Source organism: Macrobrachium nipponense, chromosome 22 (genome assembly GCF_015104395.2).
Source record: "Macrobrachium nipponense isolate FS-2020 chromosome 22, ASM1510439v2, whole genome shotgun sequence".
NCBI classification, from domain to species: domain Eukaryota; kingdom Metazoa; phylum Arthropoda; class Malacostraca; order Decapoda; family Palaemonidae; genus Macrobrachium; species Macrobrachium nipponense.
The window spans coordinates 63,255,251-63,279,468 of record NC_087213.1 but is presented as its reverse complement, the minus strand read 5'-3'; the positions used below and the strand labels follow the sequence as shown (position 1 = coordinate 63,279,468).

General features: G+C 36.6%; 1 protein-coding gene and 1 pseudogene across 1 annotated transcript; both read left to right on the top strand.

The window, feature by feature from the left end:
• Positions 1-9,962: 9,962 nt before the first annotated feature.
• LOC135198747 (protein qua-1-like) lies at positions 9,963-12,000 on the top strand (annotated as a pseudogene).
• Positions 12,001-16,410: 4,410 nt separating this feature from the next.
• Positions 16,411-18,839, top strand: LOC135198305 (protein qua-1-like). Its single transcript, XM_064225876.1, has 2 exons — positions 16,411-16,555; positions 17,329-18,839. The coding sequence occupies exons 1-2, from the start codon at positions 16,534-16,536 to the stop codon at positions 18,837-18,839; spliced, it is 1,533 nt and encodes a 510-aa protein (XP_064081946.1). The 5' UTR covers positions 16,411-16,533.
• Positions 18,840-24,218: the final 5,379 nt, after the last annotated feature.

Sequence of the window (24,218 nt, the reverse complement as noted above, 5' to 3'; positions counted from 1 at the left end):
CCAAATATAAATATATAGATATATATATATATATATATATATATATATATAACTATATATATAGGATATTTTATGTATATTTATATATATCCTAATAAAAGGAGCCCATAAAAACGCCAAAATATAGAGAGAAAAGTACTATATTTCAGAGACTGCTGTCTCTCTCTTCAGGTATATGAATGAGAAAAGTTTACAGAAAGGTGGTATTTATACCAAGAGATCCTTCCACAGGTAAGCCAATTTAGGTCACCCCCGCTGATAATCTTCCTTTAATCTTCTTAAGCATTGGTTGAATGAAAACCTTGTCGATCACATCTGAAATCCACGCTCCTTTTGAGATGTTCATTACCTGCCTCTCTTTTATTAACGCCGATTCCATCATTTCACTCTTGTACCGGCAGTTACTGCTATAAATTATACCTGACAAATTCCAGTTTATTCTATGGTTATGTTCATTTATATGGTTGAAAATAGCTGAGTTCTGTTGTCAATACCTAACTGACCGTTTGTGTTGTATTAATCTCTGGGGAAGTGATTTTCTACAAGCAAAAATTCGGGTGTAGTATGGGTAGTCCTTTAAGTCCTGTTTTAGCCAATCTGTACATGGAATACTTTGAAACTACAGTAATAAATGCAATAAAACCCAAAAACATGCTTTGGATGAGATATGTTGATGATATTCTAACATTTTGGGATAATAGGTGGGGCAATTTTAATGAATTCCTTTCAAAAATTAAACACATTAGTGCCCAGCATCAAATTTAAAGTTGAATGGGAAACAGACAACAAAATTCCTTTTCTTGATGTTTTAATAATCAGAGATACAACAGAATACAAATTTACCATATACAGAAAACCAAACGTTCTCACTTTTCATTACATTCACTACTTTAGCTATCACGACATTGCTATCAAGATAGGTGTAGCCAGCAACCTGTTCCTAAGAGCCTTACGAATTTGTTCCCCAGATTTCCTGGAAAAAGAATTTGAACTAATTCGTAAGCAACTTTCGTCTTTAAAGTATCCTGACCATATAATTGAGAAAGCAATTCACAAAGCAAACGTAATTTTCTACCGACCCCCTAAAGACAAGACCAGAGATACACCCAACAACAAAATAAAAATTCCCCACCTGGACACGATTAAGAAGGTAACTCAGCCCCTCGGAAAATCTAACCCTTTTGCATTTACTTACCCGAACACCTTAGCCAAATCCCTGATTAACGTCCAACAAAAGACATCTCCCAATGACACTGGGGTTTATCAGATCCCATGCCAGGACTGTGACCAATCTTACATCGGATTTACAGGTAAATCACTTCCCCAGAGATTAATACAACACAAACGGTCAGTTAGGTATGGACAACAGAACTCAGCTATTTTCAACCATATAAATGAACACAACCATAGAATAAACTGGAATTTGTCACGTATGATTTATAGCAGCAACTGCCGGTACAAGAGTGAAATGATGGAATCGGCGTTAAAAAAAGAGAGGCAGGTAATGAACATCTCAAAAGGAGAGTGGATTTCAGATGTGATCGACAAGGTTTTCATTCAACCAACGCTCAAGAAGATTAAAGAAGATTATCAGACGGGGGTGGACCTAAATTGGCTACTGTGGAAGGATCTCTTGGTATAAATACCACCTTTTCTGTAAACTTTTCTCATTCATATACCTGAAGAGAGAGACAGCAGTCTCTGAAATATAGTACTTTTCTCTCTATATTTTGGTGTTTTTATGGGCTCCTTTTATTAGATGGAATTCTGTTGTAACAGAAAATTTTAACCAGTCATAATGCATATATATATATATATATATATATATATATATATATATATATATATATATGTATACATATATATATATATATATATTATATATATATATATATATGTGTGTGTATAACAATAACATAATAATAATAATATTCACGTCTTCGATTATTCAATATATATTCAGAGTATCCAGCAATTATATAAAAAAAACGTTTGCTCTCGTTTTACATGTGATTATCAATAAAACAATTTCAAATCTTATACATTTTAACTTGCAGAAGTTCCGTACCAACTTATTTATTTTCATGTTAAATAGAAATATGATTAGTAAATGCTTTGCCGAAAGGTTCTATGTTCAATCAGTACTAAAAGTATGTATACAAGAAAAAACAATTAAGGTACTAATTTTTTGTTTTTGTTTTTCATATATTACTTCATATGCTAATTTATTCCAATGAAATGTCTTTTACATTCAATACTGAGAGTAACTGAAATGCTCATCGAAAATTAAACCAAAAAGTAAGCAAGTAAATAATGCACCGAAGTGCATTATTTTCTTGGGCGCAATCGAGTTTTCTGTACATCGTATAATCACGGCCACCGAAAATAGATCTATCCTTCGGTGGTCTCGGTATAATGCTGTATGAGCCACACCCTACGAAACTTTAACCACGGCCCAATGGTGGCCTGGCCGATATCGTTTCTCGATGTACGATTAAGGCTAAATTTAATCTTAAATAAAATCAAAAGTACTAGGGCTAGAGAGCTGCAATTTGATATGTTTGATAATTGGCGGGTGGATGATCAACATATCAATTTGCAGCCCTCTAGCCTCAGCAGTTTTTAAGATAGGAGAGTGGACAGAAAAAGTACGGACGGACAGACAAATCCGGCACAAAAGTTTTCTTGTCAGAAAACTAAAACTAAGATACTTCACATTAATCATTAAGAGCTAAATAAATGAAAATATTCCCAATCTTTAATGGGAGCATCTGTTCTAGATGTAATCTTTACGCAAAATTAGCACAGTTGATTAAAACTGTCAAAATAAATAAATTAATAAAGTGGCCACTTATCGCAACTAGGAGTAACCCTAATAGAGCTAATTTGAAAATAAGACTAACTGGAGATGCGTGATGAGGATTATTCCAAACTTCATTTAAAACGTCTTACGATACTTTATATTGCGTCAATCGTATCAGTCTTCCAGAGTCTTACATGGAAACAAACGAGAAAATAACAGTTAATTACATATGTAACTGTGATAATGGTGACATGGTAAACAATGGTCGATATTAATGTTTTATCAAATTAACTTTCCTAGAAGTTGTGAAGAACAATATCCAATCCACTGTGTTGGAAACACGAAATAATGTAGCTGGAAATGTGGAGATCCAATACTCATATCGTTTGTTTTGTTTGTTTGTTTGTTTGTATGGTGCTTTTACGTTGCATGGAACCAGTGGTTATTCAGCAACGGGACCAACGCTTTACGTGACTTCCGAACCACGTTGAGAGTGAACTTCTATCACCAGAAATACACATCTCTCACTCCTCAATGGAATGGGCGAGAATCGAACCTGCGACCACGGAGGTGGGACGCCAACACCATACCAACCACGCCACTGAGACGCTTCCATATCAAATATACTATCAGCGACTGATCTGTTATTTTCCTGCTCAGTGCGTTTTCTGGATTTGGACAAACATGCTTTTAATGGGTAGAATAAACTAGTCACAGTAACGACTGAGAGGCTTCAATTTTCACTGGTTTGGAAAAAAGGAAGAAAAAGGCGATTTCCAGTTGACAGTTAATGATAAGCTTCAGGAATTTTGAAACTGATTATCTATCGCCTTAAACAGTGAAATTTTTCGTTTTCTTCGTATCATGCACCTCTTACCATTTAATTTTTACCCTAGTATGTAATAATGCACAAGTCCCATTTTGTATTAAGCATGAGCAATTTAAAACAAACAAACAAACAACTCTTGATATGAAATTCCACCTTATAAAAACGAATGCCACCGTTTTCTGCCACCATCGCTAAGAAAAGCACATATTCATACACAATCAAGGGGCCCATACGTCATAACCCCAGCATCCCCACCCCCCACCCCCCACCCCACCCCCGAGTCGACTGTCCGCACTTGCAAGTATATAAAATTACAAGATTGAATTACACCCTTATTGCCATCACACCGACCCAGGACCCGGAGACCATGTTTGAACAAACTTCAATCTACACTAAATAAAAATAATTTTTACGTCAGCTTTGTTTATTCGGCTCCACTGTTATATTTTCGTTATTTCTTTACTATCTTAACTTGGAAGGGGCCGAACCCCTTCTTTGGAACATACATGAATCTCTTGGATCCAAGCAGGCTTCATGCCAAAATTGGTTGATATTGATCGGATAGTTTTGGTGAATATATTGAAAACAGATTACACCAAATATCTATGCATATGTACACACATAAATACATACATAAACGGATGACACTTTGATCAGGAAAGTTTGGCGCTGACGTCAGCTTAAATAGCGATTTACATCCAAGGTAATTTTGAAATCTTGTCAAAGAACGACGAATTTCAATACCCGATTCCACTTACCAGATATTTAGTTGGATTTGACAGGTCTACCTGTAGTGTCTGAAATCCATAACACACACACACACACACACAAAAATTGAAAGTCATAAATACAGTAAGAAATTTGTTCGGTGTTCGTTTAAAGGTCACTCTCAATAAAAAAAAATCATTAATGAAATGGAATAAAATGTGTGGATGTTGCAACAGTGACTAACACCCACGGTACTTCCCACGTGGGTGAAAAAGACCAGGTATGAAGGCAGACAGCCAGACTTAAGGAAACGACTGGCTAATCAAAGCTGACCCAAAATCACCGACTGCAGGCAAAAATGAGCAGTCAATCTGGGTGGAAGGGTCGGGAAACCCTCAATTTCCCGTGATTTGCGGGGCGTCCCAAATCTCCTTGAGCGTGCGGCCGTCACGACGCCGCGGGAGAGCATCACAACATAACACAGAGCCTTAATGGGAGATTATCATCTCCCACAGAATCGTGCCAGACTCTTCCTAAACGATTCTCCATCGATCCAGGCAGCCGCCGCAGCTACCCGATTTCTTCCCCATTTGGCTAAATGCAAAATGGCGTTCGTGCGGGGTATTTTTTTTTTTTTTAATCCCTAACCGGTGATCCATATTTTGGACAAATGGACAAGGGCTTCGCCCAACAAATTTTCTCCAAGCTCTTTCGCAATTTGTTTCTGCATAATTCTGTTTGAGAATCACGCGTGTAAGCGATTTATTTTCATCCCTTTTTAAGACCAAGACGCTCTGATCTTCTGACCTGCCGCTAGATAAAATCTAATCCGGATTTGTTAAGGAAATAATCTGTCTTGCAGTTTAAAATCATTTACAAGCTAAAGAAGAGAAACGACCGGTAACAAAACAGTAATAAAATAATAGACAATAAGATTTTGAGCAGGAAGCTGGCGTCGGCAACGAACGAAACATTTGTCGCGAATAAGAGAGAGGTCGACGAAGGCCACGGAAGATAGGTACACTAAACTAAAACACCGATCATGAACGCTTAGGAGATTTCACGTGAATTTAAGCAGAAGGATCGTTTCCCTCCTCTCCATCCTCGGACCAGTCCAAAATCCTGCTTTCTCTCCTCCAGACGCTCCCTAAGCCGCCGCCCCTACCCCCACAGGTGTACCAAACGGTCCCGTTTCTTCTTTAGTCAATGGGTTATCTAGGTCTGCCAGTAACCCGTCCTTCGATAATTGGAGATTTTGGGGATGAAGCATTTCTTATTTCAAGTTAACTCAAATACAAAAATGTGAGAGGCATAATAAATGGCTATCTACTATAAGATCTAATGCCAATCTTACTATTGACGAAGGGTAATAAGTAAACATCACATTCGTGCATTCAAATGAAAATTCTAAAATGGATAATCAAACCTTATCACGACGCAGTAAGGCAGACTTCAAAATAACTCCACTGTTCAGAGTGAAGGAAATAAATAAACAGACAGGATTCGGAAGGCGCCACCTACTAAGACGTGGAACAATTTCCTGTTGAAGAAATACGGATTTGTTTCTAATCTTAATTTAGAATAACATTCTAATTAGATTTTCTGGCAAAGGCATAAATAAACTAACATCACACATACAAAAAACAACGGTGAAAATAGTTTAAACGGTGCTCGGCTAAAGAATTGACAGCTTAGTTCAATTTAACTGGTATGTATTAAACATGTATACAAACTCGTATCCAATCTGCATTAACATATTTTAAATTGTATTATAAACTGGGCATCACCTCGCATTATTCAGCGGCAGAGGAAATCCACTTTTGATACTTAAAACACTCACAAAACTTTTATGATAAATATTTATTGACTTTCTCCTCCTTGTTTCAGTAGAACATTATTACTAATCCGGTGCATGTATTTAAATTCTATGACACAAAACTCGGATATTTAAACAGATATGGGAATCAAACATGCTCCACAAAACGACTAATATATTACTTATTGAAAAACTAATGTTCTGTCATTTTTTAAAATAATGAAAACCTCTTGAATAATAATAATAATAATAATAATAATAACAATAATAATAATAATAATAATAATAATAATAATAATAATAATAATAATAATAATAATAATAATAATATTATATTATTATTATTATTATTATTATTATTTTATTATCTTATTATTATTATTATTATTATTATTATTATTATTATTATTATTATTATTATTATTATTCATATGAAACAAGTCTTCAGGGGCCATTAATTTGAAATTCAAGCTTCCAAAGAATATGGCGTTCTTTTGAAAGAAGTTACAGAAGATAATACGAAATACATAAAGAGATCAGTTATTAGAAAAGAAGATAAATTAATAAATAAATACATAAAAATGGTAAATAAGTTAGTAAAATACAAGGTCAATACAGTGGAAATTAACTGTAGAAGATAAAAAATGATAGCCACTTGGTCAATTCCTAGAGCAAGATCATTTCAGTTCTTCGTCCAATAGCCACGTATGAGCTTTCTCCAAATGTTAACATAAAAACCTCACAAAAATAGAATAAAATCACTCCAAAATTCCTGTTTAAGCAAAGAAATAAATCTGGGAAATAAACCCTCGATTAATCCAGCTAATAATGGTAAAAACGAGGGAAGAACATAAACTTCGAAGTAATTAACATTAATGCACAAATAATGCTTGACTCTTAGCAATTAGCTGTTCCCAGATGAAAGAAGGATTAATAAACAAGCTTACGGAGCAAAAAAAAAAAAAAAAAAAAAAAAAAAGTTAGGATTCAGAGAGAAATCTTAATAGCATGGGAGTCTGATACAACTCCCACGAGATGGAAACTAAAAGCGGCATTCAATGTTCTTTGTGAACAAGCATCCTGCTTTAAATCTCCGCTCCCTGGCTCCCAATTTGCATTTCTTTTCATAGACGAAACTTTGTATTTCTCGTCCAGTGCTTTCAGTCACGATTCAAACCAGTCATCTGGCTGCGACTGCTGATTTTTAGATTCACTTGTACAGTCGGTTGAAAATTCCATGATTGTCGGTCTGTTGGAGGAACCGAGGATAAAAAACAAGAAAACATTTCATGTTTATTTTTTAACTCACTTGGGAGGACGGTTCAAAGGGGCAGTGGTTCTCAATAGTGACCGGAAAGACTTCTTATTTACACCAACCAGTGTCACCTTATTCACTAAATATTGTAACAATGCCATACTTTTTAACGATCCGTAAGTTTTATGCGAGAACTATTTCCAGAATTTTCTTAACTTTATCCCAACTGAATTAGTTGACGTTGTGAGTCGTAGATAATGGAGAGAGAGAGAGAGAGAGAGAGAGAGAGAGAGAGAGAGAGAGAGAGAGAGAGAGAGAGAGCCAACATAAGAGTTTTTAATAATTTAAAATGTATGTCAACACCATGACGATACACCTGATAATAGTAAATTCAACTCCGAAGAAAATTCATATCTCATCAACTAACCCATCACACTATCGGTCAAAGGTAAAAGTCTTTCTTCGGTCGTTTCTATAATCAATTTGAATCATTTGTTTGCATATCCATCTACTTTTTCAAGTAATGTAATCGGCTATTTTACGGACGTGTTTGAGTCCTTAAACACTCACACATCCCCGTATATAAAATATAAAAAAATATACTGGATAAACGGTATATAAACATCCTACACGTCCCTACATATTACCGATATGTTTAAGTCCTTCTTAAACACACATCCCGATTAAAAAAAGGAGAAACGGTATATTATCATTCTACACGTTCCTACATATCGTACGAGAACTGAGTACTTGGCATCACTGTCATACACCTTGAGACAGCAAATGCTTATCTTGTAGTTATCATTTTACAAGGTATACATACATACATACACGCATGCATATACATAGTATGTTGTGTACATACATACATATATATATTTTATTTTATATATATATATATATATATATATATATTTATATATATATATATACACACAGATATATATATATATATATATATATATATATATATATATATATATATATATATATATATATAATTCTGCCTGCATGAAATTAATATATTGTACTCCAAAATGTACACTGTGAGAAAATGAGGCTTTCTAGATAGAAATGAATTGCTCCTCTAGGATTTACTGACAGTGATAATTACAATGATGAATGCTGTAAATGAACCGAATGCTTCCCTCTGATGTATTACAGATGTGTCAACTGCTGATGATAATCATAAAAATAGCCGCTACAGGGATTCCTTGACATAGCAAGAAAGTAGCGCACCGAAAGGCGCCTTCAAAATGATCGAAAGCCTTAAGAGGAACCTAGAGAGCAAATGAAACATACCTTTCATGCAAGTTTTCAAACCTCTTGTAATTGAAAAAAAAAAAAAAAAAAAAAAAAACAGTGGTGCGCTTCAAGGAAACTAAGTATTCAAATACTTCCCTAAAACAGTCTGTGAAAGATAATGCAATCAGGATATGAGGAAAAATATTCAGTAAACATCGTATTTCCCTTTTCCTTGCACTACCAAAGTTAGGAAGCCCCACAGGAAACTTTTTTCAATAGTATAATAAAAATCAGCTTAAATGATAACATCATGTCGGTGGCAAAACCTGATGGGGGAAAGCAGGGTTCTTATTTCTTAATGCTGCAATTTTCTCCAACACAAAGTTAACTCAAGTAGACACAAAAAAATCCAAGCTTGTCTAATGGCCACATTGATACAAAATTATTCGAATTTCTACTCTACAACGGAGAAGCACCATCATCATCGCTCTGTATCTGAGCCATGAAAAATTTTCATCATAATTATGTGGTCTAAGTTTCCGTTCACAAAGACACGCATCTTCTGAGGCTTGACCACGTGTTCCTGGTGTTAATCAATATTTAAACAAATAAAAAACACAAATTTAGAAATAAAATATATCATTCTGAAGAAAAAACTTCACTCAGTGCTTCGTCTTGTTTATGAGAGAGAGAGAGAGAGAGAGAGAGAGAGAGAGAGAGAGAGAGAGAGAGAGAGAGAGAGATCTATAAAATTATTCATGCGAAATAAAAACATGGCCTTAGAATTTAATCACAAATATTAGCAAACCATGAATTCTTTTGACGTCAAATATAGAGGTCATGGGGCACAAAATATGAATGGAAAATTACTATTCATTAAACCAATTAGGATAATCTACGCACTGGCAGAGGATATAAGAATATGAGCGTTATTTAAGTTTTGAATTAGTCATTACATTTCCATAAATCAGAAAGGAAATGTCAAAAATGGTTTGCAGGGAATAAGAAACTCAAAATAAGCTTCCGGTGACAGATTATCGTCCAGATCTTAAAAGCAAAATATTTAGTTTTAAATCAGATGGTAAAATTCTACACTGAAAAAAAAAATAACGAAAAGCGACGACCAACATTATCGGTAAAGAATTACGTTCCAGACCTCCCGTCATGCACCGACTAATTAGGGCATCGTGAGAGTTGGGAAATGAAGCCACGAAAGCAAAAAGAGGGGTGGGGATGGGGGGTGAAACTGGGGACGGGGATTCTCCTACTTTACCAGTATAAATAAGACATCCAAACTACACGCAGCATCACTCACCTCCCAACTTCACCATCTTCCTCTCTCTCCCTTACTCCTAAAGTCTCTCAATCTTGAAATATCTGTGACTTTTCACTTTACTCGTCTTCAAGTATGAAGGCCATTGTTCTATTAGGTAAGTATACACTAATAAATTACTCATAATCTCATTTTATTGTGCATATTAATCTGGGTTTACTTTCTATAAACGCATGGTTCTGATCCTCCTTTCCTTCCCGGTTAACCTAACTTCAATTTTCTCTTTAAAACAGCTCTTCTGGGAGCTGTAACATCCCAAAGCTTTCCATCCACTACGTACGGAGCACCCAACGGTGAGTTTTCCAATGGCTTTGGAAGCAATGGTGGTCTAAGTAATGGCAATGGTGCTCCTCTAAGCAGATCCTACGGAGTTCCCAATGGGGAATATCGGGTCGATTTCGAAATCGCTGCCTTGGCTGAAAACATTCCAGGTGGTGGTGTCCCTGGAGTAGACTATCCAGTCCTGGCTGATGTCCCTGACACAGGATTCTCCTGCGATGCCCAAACTGTCCCTGGATACTACGCCGATACAGCCCCTGAGGCTGGCTGCCAGGTCTTCCACATCTGCCAGGACAGACCCAATGGACGCCGCCAGCAGGGAATCCTTCCTCTGCCTGCCCCAACGGCACCATCCTCAATCAGCAGTACTTGGTCTGTGACTGGTGGTTCAACTTCGACTGTTCCACTGCTCAAGACTTCTACTTCGTCAACGAATTCATTGGAGTCGAACCAACTGCTCAGTATGCTAATGGTATCATCAATGGCAACGGAAATGGTCTTGGGAGGTCCGCATACACTAATGGAAATGGCAATGGAAATGGCTATGTCTATGGCAATGGCAATGGAAATGGTAACCTAAGGAGTGTGTTCACCAATGGTAATGGAAATGGTAATGGCAGAAACGGACTCACCAACGGCAATGGAAGGAATGGATACACCAATGGCAATGGTAATGGAAATGGCGTCAATGGTAATGGCAACGGTAATGGAAATGGCATCAATGGCAATGGAAGGAATGGATACACCAATGGCAATGGTAATGGAAATGGCATCAATGGTAATGGCAACGGTAATGGAAATGGCATCAATGGCAATGGAAGAAATGGATACACCAACGGTAATGGAAATGGTGTCAATGGTAATGGTAATGGAAGAAATGGATACACCAATGGTAATGGAAATGGCATCAATGGTAATGGAAACGGTAATGGAAATGGCATCAATGGCAATGGAAGAAATGGATACCCAAGGTAATGGTAATGGTAATGAAATGGATACACCAATGGTAATGGAAATGGCAACGGGATCAATGGTTTCACCAACGGTAATGGAAATGGCATCAATGGTAATGGTAATGGAAGAAATAGATACACCAACGGTAATGGAAATGGCAACGGCATCAATGGTTTCACCAACGGTAATGGAAATGGCATCAATGGTAATGGTAATGGAAGAAATGGATACACCAACGGTAATGGAAATGGCAATGGCATCAATGGCTTTACTATGGTAACGGTAATGGAAGAAATGGTTACACTAATGGTAATGGAAATGGCAATGGAAGGAATGGATTAGCCAACGGCAACGGAAATGGCAATGGCGTCAACGGTAATGGAAATGGCAGCAATGGATACACCAATGGCAACGGCAATGGAAATGGCAATGGCAATGGTGCAAGATCCTTGGCACTGACCTACGGAGCCCCTGCCTTCTAAAACAACGAGAAAGAATGGACTCACTTTTAAGACTCGGCATCGCTCATGTGGAACGTTCCTCGTTATCTGCTTCACCCTTCTTATTCCTTGCTTTTTCCACTCATATTCTTTACTATTGTACTTATTTCTTTAACTTCTCTTATATCTGAGATTCTGTAGTACCACCTTTCCGATTGATTTTTCCGAATACGTATATTTTTATAATTACGACGACATAGTACTTCTATTTTCGTATCGAATTATTTTGTAAAGAAATGCAAACTAAAATCAAATAAAAATGTACATGAAGAATATAATGATTTTTTTGTTAAACCAGAAACCTTTATCTTGGAGGAAAAAATGAAGTATACGACTAAAAAAATAAGTAATCTATCTCATTAGATTCAGGTTGGCAAGGCCCAACTGAAAGAGGCGGTCTCATCATGAAAGTGTTTTTACATTACGAATCTTAATTTTCAGTAATATACAGTTCTACAGCTTTTGCTGGTCGTGAGCTCAGTTTTTAAGAGCGATTCTTTTTTCTGATACCTTTACTAATAAAAAAAAAATATTGACATATACCACCCAAGTTAACCTTTAACAATCAATGTTAATAAGATTTGGGTGTTAAAATCCTTAACATCAACTCTGCTCGATTGAATTTTAAACAAATAAGATTCGGGTTGGAACCTTGCAAGTTGCAACAGATTTATTTCATGACTGGAAGATGCACTTGTGCAACAATATACTACTACAGCACTTTTGCAACAACATACTACCATTCAGGCTATAAACTTACAAAAGCTCAAAATTTCTACCATACTCAAAGATAAAAGCACTCTCTACTTGTGTCCTATTAACACAGGCAAATCAAAGGCGAAATTTTCTACGCATCCGCTGACTGAGGGGAAATACTTTGAAACTGCAATTTGTCATTTTATCAAAGATGGACGTGGTCCTTCAATTGAATATTTTCGAAATCGATCACTGTAAAATTATATTCAGTATCTCAAGACATACTTCGACAAAATTTCTCTTTTGGAAGTGATTATATTAATTATTCTGTATTACTGAAAAATTTACCTATTTAGAGTTCTCTGAATCTATCTACCATACTATAATGGGCGTAATGTCTGTCTGTCTGTCTGTCATTCAATCACGGCCAAACGGCTGGTCAGATGGGCATGAAACTTGGCAGGGTTATGGTGGGGACCCATAAGATGGTTTTGTAATGGGGTTTCATCAAACCTTTGTAGGGGGTGGGGGTGAGAAGGGATTCTCTGAAACGGAGCTGTTTCTGGCCGTGAAACGAGGCTGGTTATTCCCGTAGACTTAGTTACTTTACGATTTTCCATACATAATTTCTGTACAACTTCCCCGGAGAAAGTCGCGAATATTTCAGCTCGGACACAATAGAAGATGAAAATTATCATCAATATCCGCAAGATTTTTTGAATAACTTAAATCCATTGGGACTGCCAGTGCACAAAATAACGTTGAAGAAGTACTGCCCGGTAATGTTGCTTCGGAATTTCGATCCTGCCAATGGACATTGCAACGGAACGAGGTACACCATTATGGAGCTAAACTCCCACGTCATCAAAGTAGTGATAGCAACGGGTCCTCACACCGGCAAACGTCTGTTCATCCCCCGGATTTCTCTGATGCCTTCGGACAATCAGTTTCCGTTCCAGTTACGGCGCAGGCAGTTTCCCATCAACCTGGCCTTCTCATTCACTGCAAACAAGTCGCAGGGCCAGACTTTGGATCGTGTTGGTGTGTTTCTGCTGTCACCCATGTTCGCACATGGCCAACTGTATGTGGCGATGAGCAGAGCAACTGACTCTGCCAACTTGAAATTAAGTTGTGGACAAACTGATAATATTGTTTACAAAGAGGTTCTGTAGTAGGTATGTATAAAAATCGCCCTTATTTTAATATTGCTGAACAAATAGCACATATAAATTTTTCACTTCTGCACCCGTATTTTAAGTTTGCTAGTGATTATAATGCGCCAATAGCATGTATGATTTTACCAGCGAAAGAATCACTATATTGATGTGCCTTAATTTTAACAATGCATCCAATCTTCAAGATTTTTTTTTTTAATACAACCATGACTACATAAAAGTGATTAATCGGAAACTACAACAAAACCATTGCACTAGAATATGAATAGAGTTAGGAACAGCGCCAATAATGGAAAAAATGTAGACATAAATAAAACTCGGGATTATTTTTTTTTTTCTACTTGTATATATACGATTTACTTATGGAAGAACATGGCCAAATGATTGAATTATAACTCCGAACCTTTGAATTACTTGTTTAGTGTCTACAGTGCGTCTTGCCCGGGCCACTGTGGGAGTCACTAAAGGCTCTCCACGGCGATTCTTCGGCACCAGCTGCATGGTTTTTTTTTTTTTTTTTTTTTTTTAACGTATTACTTTTCGCCTGTTTTTGTTTCTCCGCATCTAGCTGTCCAACGCCTTTAACAATGATCCTTTCTTCAACCCTAATTTAACAGGAGATCCTTCGGCGAGTCTTATGATTCTCAAGTTTGGATTTGGCTCCATTAAATTACGTAACCATAAATAAATAAATAAATAACAAATAAAAATATATAAATATCGGTCACTCACACACATGAAAACGATTCATTTATAAATACTTCACAAAATTAAATTAAGGCACAATTCTTGTTAAGATTTTCGATTTTTTGTTTAGAAAAATAATAAATTTCCTATACTCAAATGCTGAAAAATATAGTTCTGTGTATAGGAAATTATTTCAGAATAATCAAAACCCATCATTCGTAATCAACACTGCAAAAACAAAATTGTGAAATTCGAGCAAGATGTCAATTCTAGAGCAAAACAGCGTTTTGGTAATCTACTTTGAACACAGTACATTTCTTCCTAAATTTTCTAAACACACTATTCAAGATTATGCACGCTCAGATCAACGCAATGAAAATGAACCTCAATGAACCTATCCCGCAACTTGTTTACTTTTTTCGTTTTCAATAAAACTATTGAGATGGATTCGTCTGTCCGTCCTCACTTTTTTTGTCCGACCTCAGATCTTATAAACTACTGAGGCTAGAGGGCTGCAAATTGGTATGTTGATCATCCACCCTCCAATCATCAAACAGACCATATAGCAGCCCTTTAGCCTCAGTAGTTTTTTCTTATTCAAGGTTAAACTTAGCAATAATCGTGCGTCTGGCAACGATATTTAAGTGCTACATAAGCATAATATATGGAATGTTATTCCATATATAAAAAACTAAAACTATGATTAATTAAAACCTGTGACCCAAGAGGTCAAGCAGCTTGCTTGCAGGAATGTGATCAGACCAGATGTGATAAAGTAGGCTAAGATGACGTGTTGTAATGAGTCAGTGTCTAGTTGCCGTCACCTGTGGTCATTCATTTGTTTTGTAAACTGTAGTCCAAGCTTCCTGCTTGAGACAACCACCGTGACCTATTGCTCAAACGGCCTACGTGACTTGTAATCTATGTCATCTGTGTGTATGCTCGTATGTTCGAGCTACTGTCTGCTTCCTTTATGATTTGTAAACGAGATTGTAAGTCAGAATTCAATCAGCCATCATTTATTAGAAGACCTGTCCAATTTTACCTGATCTACATAATGTAGCATCAGAGAATAGAGATATTTTTTATACTCTGTGTTTTCTACTAGAAACCTCACATCAGAAAGAAGATACTGAGTGAACTTAGAAATTATCATCATGAGTTGAAACATCTTCGTCGTCAAAACCAAAGAAGATACTGACATCGTAAATTATCATCGAAATCCAAGACACTCTAATGAGTATGGAAATCATAACAAACCGACCTAAGCGTAAAATTATCGCAGGTCTAAATAACCTCACAAGGCGCCTTATTATACAAAGGCATGAGCCCTATAGATATAGGACAGGCCACCACCAAACCGTGGTTAAAGTTTCATGGAAGGCCGTTCATACAGCATTATACCGAAACCACCGGTGGCCTTGATTATATGCTGTACAGAAAACTCGTTTCTACGACGAATTCCCATATAATCTTTTAACCCGCATTTTCAATAGTTGTTCAGACCATCTTTTAAGCCAATGCCAATTTCCATAAGAGTATGCAAGCTATTCATCCATCTCCGTGATGCAGCTTCACAATTAGGCTACATTCTGAAACAAAGTTCTTCGATGTAACTGAACTTCTCGTGTTATATCAAGGTAGTCTGTTATATCTTCAACACCTATGAAGGTGTTCATTACGCATCTTTGCCAGCTGTCTTGGCGTGGCAACATATGTTAAATTTCTCTAAAACTTGGTTGCACTAATGCACCATACTGTTAAAAATTACTGTAATATAAGAGACGGTTGTGAAAGCATATTCCTGAAGTTCCGATCCCGGAAGTAATGTTTAAAAACATTATGTTCTCAAGGAAGAAGGTTTTAACGATAAATAATTAGTAAATATAAATTTATATACACAAATAATATATATGTACATATGCGCAAGTATATGATTTCAATATGGGTACAGACTTGTCCGACAAGGTTCGAGAACTTCCGTCACGCGCTTACTAATTAGGTCATCGAGACAGGTGTGAAAAGGGGGCATGGGGCATGAAAGCAAACAGCGGGAGGGATCGGCGGGGTGTGGGGACTTCTCTTCCTTTGCCAGTATAAATTCGCATCCCATCTCGGTAAAGCATCATTCATCTCACAGCTCCAGCATCTTCTCTTCCTCCTGTCTTCCCTCCAGAGTCTGTCATCCTCAAACTCTCTCACAGACCTTTCCTTTCCTTTCTCTACAAACACCTGTCTTCTCTACAGAAAGCTATGAAGGCTTTCGTATTGCTAGGTAAGCCGACGTTTACTGAACATTCTGACCAATACACTAAATTCAAGTTCCTGAGACCCAATTTATTTTGCTTGAAGTTATTCGTAACTTCCTCTGGTAGTGACAAATTTTTCATCTTGAAATGAATGCTCATCGTATCAGTAATGAAGAGACATGGCCACAATAATTTTTGTCAAGACTTATTCAGGTCCTAATTAAAAAATACTCATAGTAGAAACAAACCCACAGTTAGTTAATTGTCATATTATATTCAGAAAGAAAACTAAACTTTTCAAGAATCAGTACTATTCCTTTTTCAATCTCTGAAATCGAATCGTAGAGATGCTCGAAAACTATCTGTAGAGTCTTATTTGTAAATGTATTTGTACGCTTAAAAAGTTGTGGATTTGCTTCTACATATACAAGACCATTCCAAAAGCAATCATGACGGCTTTATAAACAACTTAATATTTCTCTTCATATCGTTGTGAATTTCGCTCTTTATATTATATAACGAAGTGTTTCAATATACTTCATATATTTTATAAATGCTACACAAATCTCCAATTTTTACTTTCTAACCAATGATAATTAGATCTTATGAATGAAAAATTGTACCTGTGAATACCAGAAAGTTCTACATTACGTATATTTACTGAAGCATTAACTAACCGATATACTCTAGAATAAAATGTAAAGCATCAACTAAATCAAGCTGAAAACTCAGTTACCAAATTCAATGATCTGAATCCCAACAATTCGAATATAATTATGCACACTTTCTTTTCCCACAGCTCTTCTGGGAGCTGTAACATCCCAAAGCTTTCCATCCACTACGTACGGAGCACCCAACGGTGAGTTTTCCAATGGCTTTGGAAGCAATGGTGGTCTAAGTAATGGCTATGGTGCTCCCCTAAGCAGATCCTACGGAGTTCCCAATGGGGGATATGGGGTCTACGATGAATTTGCTGCCTTGGCTGAAAACATTCCAGGTGGTGGTGTCCCTGGAGTAGACTATCCAGTCCTGGCTGATGTCCCTGACACAGGATTCTCCTGCGATGCCCAAACTGTCCCTGGATACTACGCCGATACAGCCCCTGAGGCTGGCTGCCAGCTCTTCCACATCTGCCAGGACAGACCCAATGGACGCCGCCAGCAGGACTCCTTCCTCTGCCCCAACGGCACCATCCTCAATCAGCAGTACTTGGTCTGTGACTGGTGGTTCAACTTCGACTGTTCCACTGCTCAAGACTTCTACTTCGTCAACGAATTCATTGGAGTCGAACCAACTGCTCAGTATGCTAATGGTATCATCAATGGCAACGGAAATGGTCTTGGGAGGTCCGCATACACTAATGGAAATGGCAATGGAAATGGCTATGTCTATGGCAATGGCAATGGAAATGGTAACCTAAGGAGTGCATTCACCAATGGTAATGGAAATGGTAATGGCAGAAACGGACTCACCAACGGCAATGGAAGGAATGGATACACCAATGGCAATGGTAATGGAAATGGCGTCAATGGTAATGGCAACGGTAATGGAAATGGCATCAATGGTAATGGCAACGGTAATGGAAATGGCATCAATGGCAATGGAAGAAATGGATACACCAATGGCAATGGTAATGGAAATGGCGTCAATGGTAATTGGCAACGGGTTAATGGAAATGGCCAATCCAAAATTGGAATGGAAAGGAATGGATACACCAATGGCAATGGTAATGGAAATGGCGTCAATGGTAATGGCAACGGTAATGGAAATGGCATCAATGGCAATGGAAGAAATGGATACACCAACGGTAATGGAAATGGTGTCAATGGTAATGGTAATGGAAGAAATGGATACACCAATGGTAATGGAAATGGCATCAATGGCAATGGAAGAAATGGATACACCAACGGTAATGGAAATGGCATCAATGGTAATGGCAACGGTAATGGAAATGGCATCAATGGCAATGGAAGAAATGGATACACCAATGGTAATGGAAATGGCATCAATGGCAATGGAAGAAATGGATACACCAATGGTAATGGAAATGGCATCAATGGCAATGGAAGAAATGGATACACCAACGGTAATGGAAATGGTGTCAATGGTAATGGCAATGGTAATGGAAATGGCATCAATGGTAATGGTAATGGAAGAAATGGATACACCAATGGTAATGGAAATGGCAACGGCATCAATGGTTTCACCAACGGTAATGGAAATGGCATCAATGGTAATGGTAATGGAATAAATGGATACACCAACGGTAATGGAAATGGCAACGGCACAATGGTTTTCTACCAACGGTGAATTGAAATGGCATCAATGGTAATGGTAATGGAAGAAATGGATACACCAACGGCAATGGCAATGGCTTTACCAATGGTAATGGAATAAATGGATACACCAACGGTAATGGAAATGGCAATGGCAATGGTAATGGTGCAAGATCCTTGGCACTGACCTACGGAGCCCCTGCCTTCTAAAACAACGAGAAGGAATAGACTCACTTCCAAGACTTAGACTCGGCATCGCTCATGTGGAACCTTCCTCGTTATCTGCTTCACCCTTCTTATTCCTTGCTTTTTCCACTCATATTCTTTACTATTGTACTTATTTCCTTAACTTCTCTTACATCTGAGATTCTGTAGTACCACCTTTCCGATTGATTTTTCTGAAGTATATTTCTTAAGGATATTTTTATAATTACGACGACATAGTACTTCTATTTTTCGTATCGAATTATTTTGTAAAGAAATGCAAACTAAATTTAAATAAAAATGTACATGAAGAATATAATGATTTTTCGTTATGCCAGAAACCTTTATCTTGGAGGAAAAAATGAAGTATACGACTGAAAAATAGTAAATCATTTATCTTATTAGATTCAGGTTGGCAAGGGGCAACTGAAAGAAGCCTCATCTAAAAATTTAGTCTTTACATTACAAATCTAATCACCTTAATTTTCAGTAATATACAGTTCGGGAGGTTTTGCTGGTCGTGAGCACAGTTTTTAAGTGCTCTTCTTTTTTCTGATACCTTTCATAATTAAAATAAAAAACTGACATATGCCACCCAAGTTAACCTTTAACAATCAATGTTAATTAAATTTGGGTGTTAAAATCCTAAACATCAATTCTGCTCTATTGAAGTTTAAATAAATAAGACTCAGGCTGGAGCGTTGCAAGTTGCAACAGATTTATTTCAAAACTGGAAGATGGACTAGTGCAACAATATACTACTACAGCACTTTTGCAACAATGTACTACCAAAAGCTCAGAAATTTCTACCATACTCAAAAACAAAAGCACTCTCTACTTGCGTTCTATTACCACAGGCAAATGCAACGGCAAAATTTGCTAACCATCCGCTGACTGAAGGGAAATACTTTGAAACTGCAATTTGTCGTTTTATCAAAGATGGACGTGGTACTTCAATTTTTCCAAAATATATCAAGGTAAAATTTATATTCATTATCTAAAGCCAGATACTTCGGCAAATTTTTCTTTTAGAATTGATTATACTAATTATTCTGTATTACTGAAATATTTACCTATTTAGAGTTCTCTGACTATCTATAATTTTAATGCGCCAATAGCATGTATGATTTTACCAGCGAAAATATTAACACATTGATGTGTCTTCATTTTAACTTTGCATCCAATTTTTAAGATTTTTTTTCTTATATAGCCATGACGACACAAAAGTGATAAATCAGAAATTACAACAAAACCCTTGCACCGACACTTTAAAATGCAACTTGGGACGATTTATTTTCTTTATACTTGTAAATACGATTTACTTACGGTAGAAAACGGTGAAAATGATTGAATTATAATTCCGATCCTTTGAATGACTTGTTTACTGTCTACAGTGCGTCTTGCGCTGGCCCATTGTAGGGGTCACTAAGCCTCACCACAGATTCTTCGGCACCAGCCGCATGGTTTTTTACCTTATTACTTTTCGCCTGTTTTTGTTTCTTCGCATTTAGCTGTCCAACGCCTTTAACTCTACAATGATCCTTTTCTCAGCCCTCACTTAAAAGTAAATCCTACGGGCGAGTCTTATGACTCTCAAGTTTGGACTTGGCTCCATTAAATTACGTAACCATAAATAAATAAATAAATAAATAAATAAATAAAAAATAAATAAATAAATAAACATCAGTGACTCATAAATGCATTTGATTGGCCCACGGAAAGTCTAAAGGCAGAGTCCATTTTCTAAGGATCGTCGTACACACAGACTAATAAAAATACATAAGGATTTTGATTCTGACTTTTATTCCTCAAACTTAGATCGATTATTTCAAATACACTTATATAAGAGACATGTGTATACGTGTGCGCGTCCATACATATAAGGATATTCCATGAAAATGTACGCGTATACTTGTACACAATTTCTATGAATAAATGTTATCAGCAAAATGATAAAAGAAAGGAATAATGAAAGAAGAGGGAAATGTATCACATGAACAAGTAGAAAACTACTGGAATAGCTGTAGATTCATTGGAATAATTGTAATTTACTTTAATCTCGAAATCAAATAAATCATTCAGTTACTCTTAGGCAACAAAGGAACAACAGACATGGCGACCCAGCACACCGACGGGAACAATATTGCCAAAGAATTTCCAGGAAAACTACCGCCAAGAAAATCCTTCATTCCTCATGATCTGGATGTCGTGTCGAAATCTCTGGACCGTGAATCCTTTAGCCAGGTGTCTCGAACTAGTACAATACAAGATTCAGTCCTAATGGAAGACACGTCATCCAAACAAAGACCTGCGTGACGTTGTGGTAAACGACTCAAAGAACATGGCGACTCTCCTACATAGGATTCTTCACTTACCTTCCAATTGGAAGGAAGGGCTTTTAATGGCTGTAAAATGCTGAACGACATTTAATGTCGAGATAATCATGACATTGCAGATATTCTCTCTCTCTCTCTCTCTCTCTCTCTCTCTCTCTCTCTCTCTTCTACTACTACTATTACTACTACTACTACTACTACTGCTACTACTACTTCTACTACTACTACTTCTACTTCTAGAATCCCTTCTCACACTTATTTTCAAAGTTCTTGTTTATGTTTATATACTACATAAATTTTAATCGAAGATAATAAACTAAACTGGTGTTTCAATGGTTGGCTGTTTCAAATTCCCACAAAGGATTGTCAGCAACTTCCCTCAGGAGAAATAAATAGCTTATAATTCGTTCTGATGATGACATAGCGACGAATTTTCTTTCTTGCTCATTTTCTTCTTTCTTTAGGCAGTTATTCAGAGCTCGTAGTAGGATCTCAAGGCGGAGGGAATGGTGGGATAACACTAATAAGCGAAGCAGAAACAAAATAAGAGAAAATCTTCAGCGAAAAGACGAAGGAGGTTTTCCTAAATACAAACACGAAACCAGTCATGAAAATTAACGAGAGTCTTCGCATGAAATCAGGCGGAAGGGTCGATTTATCTCCTCTCCGGAGAGAAACCTACTTAAGCATATTATGTGGAGTCTTTTCTTGACCATTCACCAAAGCCCCAGTAATCCTTTCCCTCCTTGTACCGAAAAGGAGCCCCTTTGAAGTTTGCCGATCACCTTTCCTTATATAAAAAGAGTGTATTTTGTGAAGATGACTCTGACCAGGTAGTTTTTCTTTCAGTGTTTTATATTGTAAATATTAGGATGAAAAGATTATTAGTCTTCTCATCTCAGGCAAATCATGGCAGTCCATGACCATGCTTAATTACGATGGTAATTCAAACCTGATGTTATGCAAATGAAACGAATAAACGTGTAATAAAACTAAACATAAGCGTCAGTCCCAAATGACTCGAGTATGCGATTATCAGTATCACGAGCCTCGATAAAAGAGTTTGCGAAAGAAGAAACTTCATTTGGATTCAAATCTAGACACTTACTTAATTGCCGAGCACGTCTGTGATAAAGGCTCAACAAGACATATAAATAAGGATGAAGGAAAAAAACTCCCGGTTTTCCAGCTCGATTCATTTTCACAAACATTTTTGTACCTCTCTCTCTCTCTCTCTCTCTCTCTCTCCCTGGTCTTTCTCGCTCAGTGCCTTCGGTCACGATCCTGAGCATTCCTCTGGCGGGGACGGCCCCCTTTGACTTCAATTATACGCGCGATCAGGAACGGAGGCGCTGATACGTTCGCCTGCAGAAGATAATCGCAGAGGAGTCCCTAAGGGAAGTATACTGCCTATCTCTTCCCCCATCACAATTTAAATTACGATATTTAACTCCTATTCTTTCCCATCTTGGGGATCTTGGGGAACTCGCACACTGCTAATCACGAGCTCATTTCACAAGTGCTGGGGAGTTATAATATTCGACCTAGAGATAATTTTCAGGAACTTTTACCATCACCAGCAAGTGGTCATCAATATCGATTGATTTCCGGAATTATGTCCGCGCACGGACACGAGAATATGCTTCATATCGAACACCTCTGACCTTCGTGCGTGACCTCTTCGTAAACACCATTCCAGGCATGGTTTTCAAAGCATAATCCGAAAATCAAAAAACTCCCTCCCCCCAGCCCCCAGCCCCGAGAGAAAATCTGGAAATGAATGGAATGGAATATGAAATTTAGGATTGAAGCCAAGCACTGGAATCCAGATTGGATTATTCGGCGCTATAATGAATTCGGTTTAAGGTGAATATTTATGGTGATGAATCTATAAATTGCAATAATGAACTAAAGGTGATTTTAAAACTATGGTAAAAACTGATAATCCCCAATAAAAACGTATCAACTTCGCATTTCAAAGCTGCAAAATGAAACATGCAAAAAAAAAAAAAAAAAAAAAAAGGACGTCGATGGTGGAGTCCAATTGTGATTTTAAAATCTAGCGTGAGAGCTGCCAATGATAAGTGCATGTGATGTGCATATATATATATGTATTATATATATATATATATATATATATATATATATATATATATACATATATATATATATATATGCATATGCAATTTATAAATTGTATAAGACTCCGATGTTTAGGAGGGAATCCTTCTGTTCCTCATAATTCATGGGAAACTAATAGTAGGTTTCATGGTGTTCATACTTTAAATCGTTCATATCGTATTGCTCTTATATAATATATATTAATATTATATATATATATATATAAAATATATATATATATATATATACTATACATAACATATATATTACATATATTAATATATATAATATTATAATTAATATATACTATTATAGTATATATATAGATATATATATATATATATATATATATTATATATATATATATATATATATATAATATTAATACATATATTATATCATACATACATAAGTATAAATACAAGGACTAATAATATCTACATACATACACACACACACATATATATGTATACGTGGAAAGGCGTTTACATATACAGAGAAGGAAATAAGAGAGGTAATCCCATTTTCTAAAACAAGCATAAATGATGGCAGCAACCAATGATTCAGAATATACTTGGCCGCAATTAGAAAACTATTGCAGCAGATTTCAATCCTCCATATTATTATAATATCTGACGTGACGAATCTAACAAATATCAAGCAATACATTACGATAACACGAATTTATGAGGGTAGCTGTAAACGAAAGCTATTTTAAAGAGGTTAAAGGTCTTCATATATCTTGTGATCTT